The sequence below is a fragment of the Pangasianodon hypophthalmus genome, chromosome 4, assembly GCF_027358585.1.
Source record: "Pangasianodon hypophthalmus isolate fPanHyp1 chromosome 4, fPanHyp1.pri, whole genome shotgun sequence".
Lineage (NCBI taxonomy): Eukaryota > Metazoa > Chordata > Actinopteri > Siluriformes > Pangasiidae > Pangasianodon > Pangasianodon hypophthalmus.
Window position 1 is genome coordinate 8905399 of NC_069713.1, and position 17901 is coordinate 8923299.

General features: G+C 40.1%; 1 protein-coding gene across 8 annotated transcripts in view; it reads left to right on the plus strand.

Moving 5' to 3' along the window:
• The window catches only part of LOC113526595 (adhesion G protein-coupled receptor L2-like), a 125632-nt gene that overhangs the window by 22140 nt on the left and 85591 nt on the right, over window positions 1–17901 (plus strand). For all 8 annotated transcript variants that reach the window (XM_026913781.3, XM_053233786.1, XM_053233789.1 and 5 more), the window contains exon 2: window positions 5656–5881. In XM_026913781.3, the coding sequence (XP_026769582.3) occupies window positions 5806–5881 (76 nt within the window). In that variant the 5' untranslated portion in view covers window positions 5656–5805. The remainder of the gene's footprint in view (window positions 1–5655; window positions 5882–17901) is intronic.

The window sequence follows — 17901 nt, forward strand, 5'->3', positions numbered from 1 at the left end:
GTTGGACCAGAAAAGGGGCACAAAGAAGCCTTCGGATAATAAAATTACCAACATCGCTCATAATGGCAGATTTGTAAGAATTCATGTAAACTAGCTTTTGTGAAAATGTAAAAATGATTCAAGTTGAGTACTTGTGTCCAAAGACAAGGTGAATTGAAACTCACAGGATGGCTACAAATACAGTACTGGCAATGGCACGAATGTAAACAAAACATTCTAATGGACAGAAAAAAGATCCTTATTACCTGAAGCTCACTTTGAAGAATAGAGTGTTCGGTTCATTGCTGCTGTTGTTGCAGAAATACATGAACTGTTCACATACACATGAAAAACCTTTATGTAAAATGTCCAACGTGAGTTGAGCTCCATTTATGCGACCCCAATTTTCTGCACGAGCCCGGATCATGCTGATGGATGGAGTAAATAGACCGTAATAATTTTCTTTAATTGCAGGCCTTTCGTTAGAGGATCTTCATTGAATAATCTGACATGGAGAACACACATTATCACGCAGTCGGTTATAGAATTTGGCCAAGAATTTGGCATCTCGTACAGTGAGACTGAGTAATAATCTTAAAAGAATGCTGTAATCGCACATCTAAAAATAGCTTAACCTGGACGCTGTTGTGCGAAAGATGCTAGTGTGCTGTTATTAGGATTCAGATTAAAAACGTAACAGCAATTGAGTAATCACTAAAGAGCACGCAGTTTGAGTTATGAGTGTTAGGAGTATACATAGTGTTATAACTTTTCACTATCAGAGCTTACTCAGTAGCTGCTCAGCAGCTTGCTAGTTAATGCGCTAAACAGCGGTTAGCAAGACAGCTTCCTATGTTTACACACTCAGTTAAAGCTTAACAGAGAGTGCAGGGATGATAAAATCTGTGCTAAATGTTACACAGATATTTGTATTTGTATAGTTAACTTTGTACTCTATTTCTTTACGCAATCATTTGAGTACTTGAGTATTTGCTAACGTGCTGACACCAGCTAACATGCCGCCATTTGTGCTGTTTTCTTACGGTGCATTTTTGAGAATACAATCACATACGAAGATAAAAACAACAACTATGAAGGAATCATCGTAATCTGGATTCTATATTTTATCATTTTGAAAGTTTCATAAAATGGCTGACGTTCTAGTAACGACACTAACTTGACATTGCTGCCAGATTTTGGGATTAGCCTTACTTCAAATCTGTTGTGTTTTGTTTTAAAAGCGAGGATTGTGTGTTATTTTATGTCGATTAAGGAAAGTTTCTAAAGAATGTCCACTCAAGTTAGAGCTGTTTTCTTAAACAGAGTTTTGAAGGCCTTGTGAAGGTCAGCGCGGCTGCTTTTTGACTAATGTTTTTTTTGACTAATGTAAAAAAAACATTTTTTTTTTTTTTTTTTTTTTACAGAATAATGCTTTAAGCTCTGTCATGTCTCTGTCATCACTAACACGGAAGACTGTTTTCTTTTATTAAAGGATTTCACAGCTTGTGTAATTGGTCTGTGTTCACACATTTGTCCAGTTGGATAAACAGGGCATGAGAGTTGAGTGCTAGCTATGTAGAAACAACTGGAGGAGAATGCTGAAAGATGATGGTTAATGATTTAAAACCATATCTTGAACATCCTAGAAAGGAATTTAAATGCATAATGTTTAAATGTTGCTCCTTTACAGTCTACTCCTGGCACGAATCCTATCATCCAGTTGCTGTCAGGGCTTTCACGGACTTAATCTGATGATTAATGCGCTAGTCATGGTTCATTACATAAATATTTAGGTCTATACGTTGAGGAAATTTGCCCATATGGCTTCCACAAGTCTTTAAGAGACAAATGACCTCAAACAAGTTCTGGAGTTTTTGATATCGGACACCATTTTTTTCAAAGACTCTTGGCTCCTTTCCTCAATATTGTGTCCAAAGCTGACATTACATAGTGTGTGACTCCCAGCGTTCTCAGCAGTTTTTGTTTTACATTTTAAATAACCTCTGGAAACAAAAGAAGCCTCCACCTGCTTGAGACTCAAGAACTGAATTCATTAATGCGGTTTAAAATTTGCTCCGCTGTATGTTAATGAGTCTATCTATGTTTCCATCCAACTTTATCCCTCCTTTCTGTATTTTTTTTTGTTCACTGCTGAAAATATCTCTCTGCAAAAAGAGTGATCTGGGCAGAGTGCGTATTTAGGCTCATTATAAAATAATCAGGATAGTTGATGAGAGGGCTCACCAGAGGAGATGTGGCGAGGGTTTTTTTTTTTTTTTCTTTCCTCATGACTCACACTTCAAAGTGTGAATTTCAGTGGGCGAGCCAGACGATTCAGAGCCCACGGACTCCCAACACTCGACGCAGTACCGCAGACGAGAAGTGGAAGGAGAATTGGGAGGGACGAAGTCGGTTTACTGAGATGAAAGAATGATTTGGTTTGTGGGTGGATGTTGGTGTTTTATATATTTATTTATATATATATGTATATATATATATATATATATATATATATATATATATATATATATATATATATATATTTATTTGTGTGTGTGTGTGTGTGTGTGCGTGTGTCTCTGTCAGGGACTATGAATGCGCAGGGCAAGCAAGGCCGACACATCATCCGTCTTCGATATTTGACATATGTTATAACGAGGCGCCGCATCCCATGGGTCTTAGATGGTAACCTTTGCCAATACAGACAAAGCAGAACGGGTTTGTTTGAGCGTCCCCACGAGATGAGAGACGAGACAAAAAGCAAAAAATAGAGGAGTGTTAATGCAGCCTTTTCATGTTACTAGACAAAGGGACTGTGTGTCTACCCATTTGGCCATCTTCGCCATTCTGTATAATTATTCGATTGACAGCAGGCTAACCAAGTAGCAACTTGGCACATGACCTAATTAGCTTGGCACCATGGGCCAGACTGTGTTTACAGCAGGTGAGCTCAAAGTGCTCGCGAGTACCCAGTTTTGACTATTTAGCAAGGAAAACCGCGAGAGACAGCTTAGCAGAGACGGGCATACATGCCAGCTGAACGCTGTTGAATAAGAGAAGCGTGGATTATGTTGGCAGCTAATCCAGTCTTCTCATATTTATGTGGGGGAAAATATAATCATCTCATAAAAGTACTTAAAGGCATTTTGCTGGGTGTTTCACACTCCTTGGATCTTTACAGTTGCTCTGCAGGCTGGATTTGTGATATGGCTAGCAAGGGTCAGAGGCCACTAACACATTCAGTACACACATTCAATAAAAAGAGAACCTCTGAACTTGAAATGCATGGCTTGCTCTAGCTCTTGCAGCTCAGAGCAAACGTGAACGTTACTAATGATTTGTTTATGTCCTCAGCTTTCTTTATTCCAGCCAGTGTTTATACGGCTTAACTTTCTGCCAAAGTTCTGGCAAAACTTTCCTATTGTGTCTGGGTTTTAGTCATAACAATGGTCAGGGAAATATTTTGGGACTCCAAACCACAAATTCATTGTTAGTGATGTAAGACTCTCATTTACATTTTTATAAATATCTAATGTCCACTTGTATAAAATTAATATTCACTAATAATAATAATTTTTGTGTGAAGTCAGTTCGTGACCCACATTACAGGATAATTGGGATTTTTTTTTTTTTTGAGGTCAATTCGCCCATTTGAGTCCAGTCATGACTTGTACAATTGTCAATAATAAATAATAAGAATGTTAATTTTTTACGATTCAACATTCTTAGCATGGATGAGCCAATGACTCCCAGCACAACAGACTTATTGTGCTTTCACATATGCAGTCTTTACGCCATTTGAATGGATCCCTGGTGCGTCTCAGACCTAAACAACCGGTCCGAGGATGTCTCAGTGAGGTGGTCTTGGTTGGGTTCCAAGTGAACTCTACAGTGAGAAAGCGGTTTAACCCTGAAATTGACCTGACTGCAGGAAGTGAAGCAAACATGGTGTATTGTGGGTTGTAGCATTTTTTTGTGTGAGCTGCAGAACTGAGCCAAAGCACAAAGCTGTAGCGATACACAGATGTGATGTGTTCTGGACAAACCGAAATATAAACTAAGTGCTGAATGTGATACACACAACCTTTTAAACTAGATATTTATATAAGTAACAAATCAATTATTTAGCACTGACTCCAGTGATTTTTGTGTTTTCTGTGTGCACTTGGCAAAGGGTAGTTTAACTTTTTAATGAAACATAATTTCTGAACAATGAAATAAAGTTTTACGAGTACGTTTTCAGCCCTACATTCTCCACAGCAAATGTGTCTTTTTGCGTTTTGCTTTATTTAGTTATGTGCAGTGTGAAACAAACCAACCCAAATAACAAATCAAGGAAAAGTATTCCACAAACGCTTAGCTGATATTATGTAAGAGGCTGTAAGTACCTAGGAAGGTTTAATGCTCTAACCGAGAATGTCCTCTGACTTGGAGAAACCAAAGAAAATGCACCTTCAACTTGGAATTCCTACTTGGAAAGTTGGGAATGTATCGCCATCCCTGGCTTCTGAAACTGACGTCATGTCAACATGGCTAAAATATCACTTCACTACTTAATAGTAGTATTTACTTTAGATCAATCAACATAGACACATTAGTTGATTATATCTACAACACGAACCATACAGTTATACACTAATTACATCATAAATCACTATTGTTCACTAATCACTAACTGTTGCTCATAACATGTTGCTTGTTTTCTACTTCTTTGTAGCTTGGGCTTCGAAAATTACGTAATTAAGATTACAAGATAAGTCAAACGTCTGGCTGTTGTCTGCTACACCTCTTTTCATCTAAAGTCATTTGTTCTCAAAGTTTTGATTGTCTGATTTAAACACATTATGTTTTGTCTGCATAAATCCTGTAGTGCGTGTTGGAATTCCATTTGATCACTGAAGAACGATCCAGGACGAAAAAAAAAATCGGTGGAATCCGTCTACATCTGAATTCTCACGATTGAAACTCAGTTAGGAGATTTGTATAAATCCTGGGTTGCTGGCGTTGGTTTACAAATGATGATCATCACTTATGATTGTGCTTTACTTGGCATGATTCTGAAATTGTGTGTTTTTGCATTGAACTTGCTTGAACTCCAAAAGCCAATTCTCATCTAAAAGCTGCTGACTGTTTAATATTATTTTGGCAGAACTGAGTAATCCACATAGGCTCATTTAGGTCTGTCCCATCACAGCCATTCCTTTAGGCCTTCCTTTTTATTCTCGTGTCCATTTTAAAATGGCACCTGAAACCTGAGTTGAATTTGACTTTTTATTCTGTACAGATGTTGCTCGTGGACATCATTTATGCAGCTCTGTTCTCCAGAGCATTAAGAACCTAGAGTAATAGAGCCCATCAGATAGCAGACCATTACGGTCCACCGTTTCAGCCAAAACAGTCTGCTGTCTGTTTGCATTTTATTTTGTACAGACCAAATATGTCGCTTGTTGATTTAAACAGATGCACATTTTTTCCTCCGTGGTCATTTTGAGCAATCTTCTCAGGACTGTGTGTGCCGTTCATTTGCCTCTTTTATGTTTTACCGTGTCACTGTGTAAAGTGATAATGGTGACGGATTAATACAGTGGAATTTGGCCGAGTGGGGAAAAGCAGCTGGTGTAACTCCTACCATTCTTCCGTTGTAATAATCAATCTGTTTTTTGTATGTGCTTTCAGATGGAAGATGACCGGTGAAGGTTTTCGGCGAACGACCGCTCGCTGACGTTCACTGAGCCTGGATACATTTTCTTCCCCCACATTCGTTTCCTCTCATCCGTCTTCAAACCACTGTCATTGTCCGGCATCTGGAGGATCTTGAAGAACAAAATGGCTGCTTCACTGTGTAAATGTCCCCCGCTGTACGGCCTCCTGTTCCTTCTGGCCTTTTATCAGTGCTCTGAAGGTAAGGTTTTTTCTTTTCTCTCTCTCTCTTCACATGAATGTGGATTTGTGCTGTCATTTTACTGACACACTCTTGACACATTGACTCATGGCACACATCTGATATTTATTTTGATTTTTGTTTTTTTCCCCTCACAAATGAGCGAGGATGCTAAATCGAAGCATCTCACGCTTGTACCACCGATGCGTTTAGACGTTGTTTATGGGATTAAAGGGGAATTTTACACAGCCTTTCCACGTTATCCTTAAGGGCTCGCAATCATACACTTTCCGTAGGGACTAATCCGGTTAAATCACGCAGATTAACTCAGAGGAACTGCCGTAATGGCGGATGAGGTTGAGCTCGAACATGGGTAATTTTTTTTTTCCCCTATAATCACCTCCTCTCCTGCATCTCGGCACACAAAATGTCTAACTTGGCTGCTGGCCAGAATGACGAGTTTAGGAGGTGAAACAAATGTTTGTAATGTTCTCCTAAGAAAACAGTGGCCTTAATTCATTCTCTCTGTGACGCTTCGACTTTGATTAGTATGTTTGGTTGTAATTACAAGTTCGGCCACAGAATAGCCCCCCTTTCTCAAAAACACACTCGCACACACACTCGCACACACACACACGCCATCATCTAATCTGATGTTGATGTGTTTGCAGAACAACAATTATTTCTCTCTACTCTTTCCCAGGCTCTGATTTTTTTTCGCTCTTTTTTTAGAACAAAGCTGATTTAATCATACATGTGTGTGCCAAACATTGATTACTGCAAAGCACAAGTAAAAGAGGCTCACTTTATGGCTCGTTTTTTCCCCCCTCTTTCCTTGTTGTTTCACACTGTTGTGGCTTTCTATTTTGGATGGAATTTATCATCGTGGTGGGAAATAATTTTGTTTTGTTTGGTGCGGAGCAATTGGCAGATTTTCCGTCATGATATTTGCAGCGCTGGCAGAATTTGAACTTTCTGTGAACATAAGCTGCAAACCAGAAAATAAAAAATTTGCTGTTGGATATGAGCTGTATATTTGCTCCTGCCTTTTCTTTAAGGCACTTCCTTCGGTATACAGGAGGTAAAGGTTTTCAGTTTCACTTGATGTGAAAGCTCCGAGCCCGATGAATGATCATTCAGTCATCCATCAATAGAGGAATGTGTGTGGGTTTCACTGAAAACAATGTCTTATCCATCTATGAGCCATTTACCTTCCCCCAGCCAACTCGTTAGACTTTTTTTTTTTTTTTTTCAAATATAAACCACATTTCTTTGGAGGCCCTTGCAAAAGGGCCTCTCGGTAATTGCGTCTCATTTTGTGGCTGATGATGGTCTTTGTGATCGGCAGTACAAAACCGTTCTTTTGAGAACTCTTGATGAAATTCTCAGTAAATGCTGTTTTCTCCTTCTTTTTTGCCTAGACGAAAACCAACCCAGGGACAAATATTAGTAGGACATCAGCCTCCACCTGGGATGGCAGTATTTTCTTGTTCAGAGATCTCGGCAGTACTCCACACTTTGGATGTTTATAGCTAGCGAGCCTTTGTAGCTAATAATAAAAATATATAATCCTTCATGGCTACCTGACACGGTGCGTCTTGTTAATCACAGAGTTGTGCTTCAGAGTGCTTTTAATGTTCCACTAAGTGAGAAAAGGTGGCGTTGCTGGATGCAAAGACCCCTCCTGCCCCTCTGTTGGAATGCCCTAATCCCTGTCAGACTTACTCACAACTTTTGTTCAGGAAAACTTAAACATGCCTTAAAGAGCTGTATCACAGTGGGGGATCTGAGTTCCTTAGTGATGGGCGGGTTCATAGCTAGAGACGTTGACGTCACAGGACAAAGATGGGGCATCCTTAAAGGTGTGTCTCCAGCATGTCTTTGCCTCCTGCCATCCTGGTGGAAATCTGCATAATTACATTCTTTAAAAGCCTTTGTGCTGTGTGTGTTGTACCAGACACCAGGGCATGTTTCATGCGAAGCCCTGCAGCGTGATAGCTGCATCGTTTGAATGGCCAGACTGCAAGGCCAACACAAAGATGGATGAAATAAATTTCCATCATTTCAATGTTGACAAGAATGAGCGCTAATTCCCGCAACCAATGTTTGTTATGTGTTTTCAAAAAGGTTTGGATGGCAGACAAAAGGCTGGGAGCCGCCTGCTCAGCTTGGGTTCGGTTTCTTTGCCAAGTCTGTGTGAGCAGTTGGAAAGAAGGAGGTGTTTTAATATATTGTGGAAATGAAGGAGCTTGAGAATTAAATTGCAGCAGTGTAAATGGGCAGAAAGCACCTGCCCCTTGTGACACAGATACTGTATTTCTTGGCTGCTTTACGAGCAACAAAATATTTTTCTTTTTCTAAATCAGCTGACATCCTATTCAGTGTTTAACGGGAAATTGGTTGTGCTACGCAGTTAAAAAATCACAAGATACGTCCAGGTGAATGACTTAAATCCAGTCAAAGAAACCAACAAGAACATAGAGAAGCCAAATGAAAGCACACATTATTTTACACAACCAATGGAATTCTTGGAATTGGATCAGATAAACTTTATGAACTTGGGCGTGTAAAAATATTTGAGTAAAGCGTATTAAAATAGACTGTGGCTCCTGGAGGGGTTCCTGGTCCGCAGGCTGCGATGTTGACATTATTCACTATGGCTGTAAGATCTAATAACCTTGCTTTTCCTCAAAACTGCTGCCACTGCGCCACTGAGAAGGGAACTTAAACTCAAACTGCTCCAGGGTGCTGCACTGTGCCACTCCTATGTGCCCTACCACTCAAATAAATCAGTGACCATCCTGTTATTAAATAAAGATTTTTAAAAAAAAATTGAACGGAGAAGACCAGACCTATAAATCCACAACTCTCGGATGGCTTGACAGCACTTCCTTCCGAGAAGGGCTTATGGCTCACCGGAGCTCACTAAGCAGTGGGCCAGTATTTCTAGTTCTCATTACAAAAAGAGTGAGCTATGCATCTGTTCTCCGCCATAAATGTCCACTCTGTCATCCTGCTTTTACGCCCCATTTGCTTTTGTTTTGTTGTAGCTTCTCTGTCGCCCAACCCTGAATCATAGGGGTGTGTGATGGCGACGATTGTGAATTATCACTGTATTGCCATGGGAGATTCACGGTTAAACAATACACTGACAACCCAAGAACAAGCACACAAGAAATATGATTTAGCCATTGTAGCCCTGTGGAAATCATCCATGAAACAAGACCAGCCCTATCTGCTGCGCCGCAACCCGTCCATGACGAACTTGTTAGCACCGACGATCCATCGCACTGCGACGAGCTTTCCAGCTGGCATCACTTGGTGTTGAGATGTAGATTCCTGTTGTGTCACCGAACAAGTTTATTCATAACAAGACACCCAAGATAGGTCTTGTTTTCAGTGGACTTGTTTTTGTAAAACTTCTCTCTGATCTTTATCATCTCACCCCTCCAGCTGGAATTAAAGCAGCTCACTTCCGCTAAAAGATCCTGATTAAAACGTCTCTATCACTTCTCAGATCAATTGCTTTGAGGGCGTTTTCTGTTTCTTTTTATTTATTGCACCAAATGCTGCGCGAAAGGCCTCGATTTTGAAACGCAAACCTTTCAGTGAAAGGGAAATAAAGTCGCATTTGAACAATAAAGCCAGATGAATATGCTAACTGAAGTGTATTTAGGCAAATACACATAAAACGATTCTCAATATTCACCGAATCGTTTTCAGCTGACAGACTCGTTCTGTGATGGCGCGCTTTCTCTAACTCGGAACAAAGCCGATAAAGCGCCGCAGAGAATGAAAAATCATTCTGATGCGCTGCAAGCAAAAAAAAAAGTAAAAAAAAGGGTGAGATTTTTAAACAATGCCATCCAGAGGAGCTATTGAGCTGACTGAGAGGAAATCTTTTTTTTTTTTTCCCTCCTCCGTACAGGAAAATGAAATGCAATATCGCTCTGCATGTGGTCAATCACAGATTTAGAGAGGAGTCAGCCTGAGCAAACTGAAATCAGCACGTTAAACCAGGAGGATTTAAAGGCCTGTCGTTCGCTGCCTCAACCCATCTTTATTATCTGTTTACATCTGATTGTAAAAAGCCTGATTTTTACACCCGGGTGATGAACAGGCACTGCATCTAATGGGCTGCGAGCCACCGCTCATGGTAGTTTGGGACTTAAGGCTCACCTTAAATCTTAACCTAGCTGTCGTGGGCTGTGCTTCCTCTCCGGTGTGTAAGCAATGAGTTTGCAGATTAACACGTACATAACCTTTTTCCATGAATTAGGGGTCTTCTTTTAGACCTTCTGCACAATAAAGTGCCGTCTCTCTTTATATTGCTGCCATCATCTTTGTATGAGTAGTTAAAAAGCCAGTAAAGCACAGAATCCCGGATGGACATAAAAGAACACTTTGACAGTAAAGTAAGCTCTCGGAGTCACTTTCGTCCATCCTGGGCTTGCTTGCCTTGGCACTTGTAATGGCAAAGCTGTTTTTTTTAATGTATAAAAGAAGCATTTAACTTGAATCAAGTTGTCAGGATGCGCTTGCGACAACAGAAAAATAACTGTGCTTGTAAACCAATATTTACACGACAAAGGTTTGTCAGAGACGGAGATCTCGATGTGAAGAATATACGCCTTCATTTAATAAATGCCTCTCTTACTAAGATTTCTTTATTAAGCTTGCATTGTTGTGAGCGTGGAACAAGAGTAGAATAGCACGGGCCGCATATATGGAAATGCTCATAATGAAAATAGGCAATATATATTTCCCTTCCGCCAGAAATTCAGTTCGCGGACAGCATACTGAAGACAGCGGCGAAATGAAAAGCGCACTTTGTATGGGAGGTATAAAATGAAATTGGTTTTCAAATTTCAACATATTTGCTGCGAGGCCCTATTGCCTTCATTCTCGTAATGCAATAACAAAGCTTTAACCATATACAACTGGAATATGCGTTTAGACTTTAAATAGAACCCCCTTGTGTTAATTCAGCGTGTTTAAATATCGAAAAACAGGCGCACAGGCATGAATTAATTACCATAGAAGTCGGAAATACATTCAGTTTTATGTGAAAAAAAAAAAAACCCGGCAACACAGACAGTGTTGATAATATTGTAACAGTGGAATGCTAATTAGACAGAGACGCGGTTTCAAGGCCAGGTCGGTCTTGGCAATGTGCATGCCACTTTACTTGTAATCCATGTGGGCTGCAGCCAAGCATGATGTCTCTCCTTTTCTTCCTGAGCAGGAGTGGAATGAAAGGTCACACGAGCAAGGGTCACCTGGTAACAAAAGAGTCGGCAGGACTGGTTTCCAGGTAAAAACATACCCCGATAATCCGGCCCACTGCAGCTCAGGAAATGCAGCCAGCACTCTGTGAAAGGGGAGGGAGAGGTGAAAAAATGGGCTTGAAAAAAAAAAACGCACAAAGCCTGTTCTTGTTTGATTTTCACTATCACCATTGACCTCTCCATGTCGCGAATTCCCACAGTGAGAGCCCAGGGCCGAGGGGCCGACTCCGCCGTGCATTACCGAGAGATCCGGCCTGTTTTTCATTTCTCTGGTACTGTGATGGTGTGTGTAAGGGGATGATCACACTTAACCTTTATGTTCTGTTGCCATTTCCAATGAAACGGCAATGTTTTTCACTTAAATGGTAATGTGCTTTCACTAAAACGTGAAACGATTTTAGTGGACTTGCTGCAATTAAGACAATATTCACACTGCAATAATTATTTTCATCCGAGAATAGAGATGAAAGAAGATGAGACATGAGTGATAATAATGACAGCACATCTAAAAAATTTTAAAAGGTAATTTACGCCTTAACAGTCACACCTGAACACACAGCTGCCATGGAGCCTGTGTGATGGTTTTGTGTGTATTTCCATTGATATAGTTTATAATGTAATACCAATACTGAAAAAACTGACATGAGACTAACAAGAGTTAAAATAAATGTTGTGTTTTTGTTTTTTTTTGTTTTTTTTGACATTCATTATTCTTTCTATGAGGTCATTATTTCCTGTTGTTGATATAGTTTATAGTATTAATAATTAAGAAAATGGAGAAAAACACATTTAATTGCATTACTCTAAAATCAAAAGAAATTGTCTGGGAGGTGACACTAACAAGAGGGTTAAATATTTTTTGTTTTTTCCAGTTTGGCGTTCCACTTTCCATATATGGTCATTATTTCCTTTTGTTGATATAGTTTATAATAGTAAAAACTGAGAAAAAAATCAATTAAATTGAAAAAAAAAAAAAACTAACAAGAGGGATCAAATAATTTTTGTTTTTTTTTTTCAGTTTGGCATTCCGCTTTCCATATATGGTCACCATTTCCTGTAGTTATTATAGTTTGTAAGAGTGAAAATTGAGAAAAAAAATTTTCAGTTGTATTACTATTAAATCAAAAGAACTTGCCTAGCAAATGAAACTAACATGAGGGTTGAAATAAATCTTGTCTTGTCCAGTTTGGCTAGCCATTTTCCATATATGGTCATCATTTCCTGTTGTAGTTAATTAGTCCTGCCTGTTGCTTGTCACTCCTGTCTAGTTTTAAACCCTATGCTTTTATTTTGTTATTGCTAAAGTATGTGAATAAAAAAAACATTATCAAGCACTAATTCAAGGTTTTTACATTTTCTTTGACCCTGGTTTGTGTTTTTTTTTTTTTTTTGTGTATAGATTGCCCCACGATATTGTTTGCCTGTGTTTAGAACAGGTTTCCTATATTAAACACATTAAACTGCCACTTTCGCGTCCTGCCTTAAAGTTCTGCACCGGCATGTAACACAGGGATGCTCACAGAAGTAGGCCAGCTGAAATTCTGGATTTTATCCCCCAACCCTCCTTCCGTAACCACCTGGTTATTGAAAGGCAAATGGCGAGGGACCCTTATAGAACCCCAACGTTCCACTGACATTTAAATCCCATGTATCTGCTGCAGGCCTCTCGATTTAGACATTCGTCTGTCTGCTACATGCAGAGAGGCTCTTCTCGAGCTCCAACAGGGATTCAGAGAAATCCTCTTTAAAGTGCAGCTCATTATAGCGTTCACACTTTTGGGCTTTTAAGCTTTTGCACATTGACATGTTAATGAAAATCAGACAGTATGGAGTCCCCTTAATTTCAATGTTAGCTTAATGCTGTTGATGATTAACATTCTTAAGGCCCTGACCAGTTTACACAAAATATGCTTTGGTTCACATGGTTCACAACACCTTCTTTTGGTGTCACGGTTCAATTCATTTTTGAAGCTGAGGGAAAATATTGTGCTCCTTACTTATTCCGTAGTCTGCAGGACATGCTTGGCAGACCAAGAGGCCTGCCGAGGGTTTAATAAGAAACATAAACAATGACCTGTGGATCAGTTCTTAATTATTAACTTCCTCTGGTTCAGGTCTACTCTGCGAGTATCACGTTGTCATAAGACCTGTGCGTGTGGGACACACAACCCACCTCGACACTCTTTCTTCAAGTGTCTTTGACAGATGTTTGCATTTGCAGCCGTGGAATTTTCATCACCCGCTTTAGGTTAGGTGGGATGCCGCTAACCCGTGGATCTGTAAGTGTTAATAACAATCCAAAATTGGAGATCTGTCGGACAAAACGGATTTCAATTAACACACATTTCGACTTGTCGTGGAACTCTGACAGATGTGCTATGTGACGATCCTGTGGTGCCAGTGGAATTAAATTCTGCCACATATGTTCATGTTACGTTACAGTGTTTCAATAGATTCACCATATTTGAAAACATAATAATGTAATTATAACAGTACAGCATAGCTTGGAGCATCTTAAAACCCTATAGATTATAGTTTTTAATTATGAACTTTACTATGAACTAAATGACTAACTGTGATTAAATTTAATTCCTGTGGCACCACGGGGTTGTTGTACAACACATTTGTCACACACGCTATAAAGTGTTAATTGAAATTGTGTTTTGTCCAAATGAACTGGAGACACTAATCTGTAGTTAAAATGATCTCATTTGATCTCATTAATGCTAACAGCCTCTAACAGCATTGGTTTATTATTAACATTTTTAGGAGTTAAGAACACCTCCAATGGTGCTGATGACGATCCTGAGATCTTTGAAATTAATTGTTCACGTGAGATTTGACTATTAAAAAAATAGATTGCAGATGCCTTATTTAGCTGCATGAGATCTTTCTGGCCTGGAGCTTCATTAATAGATGATAATCCCTCACTGTTCTGCAGTCTGAAAGAAGCACTCAGGTCAGATATCCTGTGTGCTGCTGAAACATGGCTCCGGTGGTGATAATTTACAGCACTTACCTTTAGTCAGAGCTCATTCGTTTGTACTTCTGAGCACAGCGGTTTTAGAGCCTTATTGGCCAAATGGATTATGCACCAGTTGTGTTATCAATATAATGAGAAGAGTTTAAATGATGTGCAAAAGCAAAAACTCCCACTGTGATTGAGGGTCGTCAGCTGAATATGAATATGTTGGAATATGGAATAATGTGGAAAGATTCAAGTTAAAGATTCATTGATGACGATACTGGTATCGAGGATCAGTCCAATGCCATGCTATGTGACATAAAGCGAGTGTATGTTGTCACGCTGATGAACAGACGATACTAAATAGACAGGATCTGAAGGATATTTTATGATTAATCATGGCAAACAAAATAAAAAGTGTGCTCTGTGAAAATATCAAGAGGCGAATCTGCATTTCATACATTGCAAATTGACAAAAAAAGTGAAAATAACAGCTCTTACCCAGTATGTTGTTCTTGAAGATCAGCCACTACTGGTCATTGACAATGACGAATTCCGAAGCAATGAAAACAAAATCACACTCTATTTACAGCTGTAGAGAAGTGCTTTTCCAAAGTGAAATAAAACCCACTCTTCTCCACTGCACCCCTAGTTGATCCAAGGTAACTAATATAGCTAGCTAACTAAAGGACGTCATTATAAATCAACGCTCTAAGTTGATATATGTGTTCACTAAGAAAATAGCATCAATGCACTATATAGTATATAAATAGTAAACTAAAAACCCACCTCTCAGTCAATCGATCTATTGATCAATCTTGGCTTCTTTTAATATATTTGTAGGTTATGGCAAAATATGACTGTTCCCCCATTTTTTTGTGTTCTAAGAATTTTCCCTACGGAGAAGCAGGCACAATAAACTAAAGCCATCTCATTTCCTGGAACACTTCTAATGATTGTAATTTCTATGAGGTTTTGTGATGAGCCTTATTATGGATTACCTTCGTAATCCTTTGAGGATTATAAGCGTGGGGTTTCGTTATGATTCATCCTCTGCTCGGGAAGCTCTCACAGCCGGCGTGCAAGGTAGTGGTGGAGGTGGTAGAGGTGGTAAGTGACACCTGTTTAAAGTGAGAAGATATTTTGAACTTATGGCAAATTATCAGTATTTTCTAGTTAGACTTTTCACGACTCGTTTGCCACCCAAATTATATATATATATATGCCTCCTTCCCTCTTTGCTTTCATTATGGCAAATAGTGTCATCAGACATGTTATCACCTTTCGATAAGTTGTTTTGAAGTGCGGTGAGTCAGCCGTAACCTCAAAGCATTTATTTGGCGTGAGATATATGCCACCCACTGATTTTTTGCATGAAGAGAGGTTTATTTGAGATAGTGGCCAGTGCTGGCAGGCCTCTCTCACCTTTTCCTGTGAGTTTTAAGCTAAAATCAGGTGGATTCCAGGAACTCGCAGTGACAAGACCTACATTCGTGCTGGCAAGTTCACCTGAGCGTTATCCTCTACCGTGCTTAGTTTCCGCCGGAGAAGTAAAGGTGAAAAAACCCCACTTCTCATTCAAGAGACATGAATCAACATGCACAGTACGAACGATCTGTCTGTCACGCAGAACTTGTTTTTTGCCAAAGTGTGCATGGTGGATATATGAAGAGCAAACCTTTTGTCATGAATACAAATCAAGAGTGACTGGAACCTGAGACAAAACCATTGTTAGCAGCATGTAAGCTCGGTTGGAGGAAGATCAGCCTCAGGAAAATGGACTCTGGCCACAGATCGAGCTCCCACGTTTTTCTCCAGTGCTATTTCCGAACACATATATCGGAATTTCAGAGTTCTCAATAGCACCTCGACGGGAAGGCTGGTTTTAGCCTTCGGGGTTAGTCATCTCATCTCTTGGCTTCCTCCAGTAACTGCTTACCACAAGGTAGTGCAGCATGGCATGAATGTTACATGAGATGGCAGGGCAGCCGCATTGTGCCTCTGACATGGCTAGACGTTTCCTCAGTATAATGCCAGTCTTCTGCTGACAATTACCTCCTCAAATCCAGGCTGTTCACATTTATTGTGGGTTAGCAGCTCACCCTAATAGCACACCATTATGCCATATATTATTACTGAGATAGTCCAAATTGTTTTGGAGCCATATTTTACTTGTCCAAAAGTGCAGAGTTGACAGTTTGAAAATTGGAGGTATATCAGAGTAAAAGAGCATGCATTTTTTAAAGGCTTTCCAGCTAGATAATTTTGGATATGTTTATGTTTTTTCCTTTGTGCCAAAGGGATATAGCACACTGATTTTTGGAATTAATTTGAGCCTTGTTGATCATGTACACAATGCTTCCTTTTGATACTTAATTATCTGCTGTGCACCAAGTTGAGCTAAGTCTTGCACTGAAGCTGAAGGAAGCTGAAAAACAAACACTAAACACACTCTTGATTTCCCTGCCTTCTCTAAACCGCTTAGAAATTCTTGACTTCGTCTCATGTACAGTATCATAAGCTCTCCTTATTATGAAGACTGGATTATGAAGGCATGAGCGCGATGGGGCAGTGCTTAACTCTCAGACTCCCCTTTTCTTCCCAAGATGTTGCCGGCTGGTAATATCGAGAATTGAATGACAAAGAAGACAAACAGTCATGAGGACTCCCTGCTGTGCCCACAGTGGGGCCTCTCATCCTACTCTAAAGACAACACTCCCTCCCTCTCTACATCCTTTCCCTTGAGAAATGTCTCCAGCAGTGGTTGGAGACCAGGACAATGGTAGAAGAACCCCGGGGGGACAGAGGGGGCGGCTGGCGACAGATTTGCATGCAGCTGTTTGCCGTTTCCACAGCCACAAAGACCAATCAAAAGGAGTGTTAATAGAGAATGACAACCGTTGCCCAACGCCTGGAGCCTGTGTTTGGGCTAGACCTCGCCCACTCTGTTTGCCAAGAAGAGATGAGCCTGGGATTTATCAGCTTCCCAGTACTACATGGCATGCTGGTTCTGTGGATACGGTGTGAGAACATCCTTAGGCAGAGCATGCAGCTATAGTACAAAGTACACATAACATACTACATCAACTTATCTGAGAGGTGATGACCTCTAAAAGGGATGTCAATTGCTTCTCCAAAAATAAGTCATGGACTTCTATGGGCATCAAGATTATCTTCATGGGAAAAGGGTGGGAGACAGAGATGAGGCCAAGCACGTCCAGAAAGATTTCAAGGTAAGAGCGAAAAGTGGAACAACTGAAAGAAAGACAGGGGAGGTCTGGCAATGTATGAGGATAATAACAGGATATAAGACAGTCAGAGGGGCAGGGGGTGGAGTGGATAAAGGAGAGGGCAAACAAGTTTAACCTATTCTTTGAAGAGGTTTGATGCCCCTCCCTCTCTGCTAATTGCTGGCAATAACCTTGGCCACCAACCTCAGTCCATGAAACTACCTCCCTGTCCTTAATCGACTTTGTTCCACTGGCAGCTCACATAAATCGTCCCACACCTACCCCACTCTTGTCCACGAAAGAGAAAACAATTTCTTGCTCCAGGAATATCATGGACATGGTCAATACCGCATCTAAAAACACACCCACTCTATCCATCACAGCATTACAACAGGGAAGGGAGTTGAACATGCCAAAGGTGCCAGATAACTTAAAGCCTGAACATGTAATCTCACAAAGGTCTGTAGTGAAGTGCTGTCACCATGGAAAACCCCTTATATTATACATCCTCATCGACTTCCCACATTATGAAAAATTCTGACAATATGAAAAACAGGC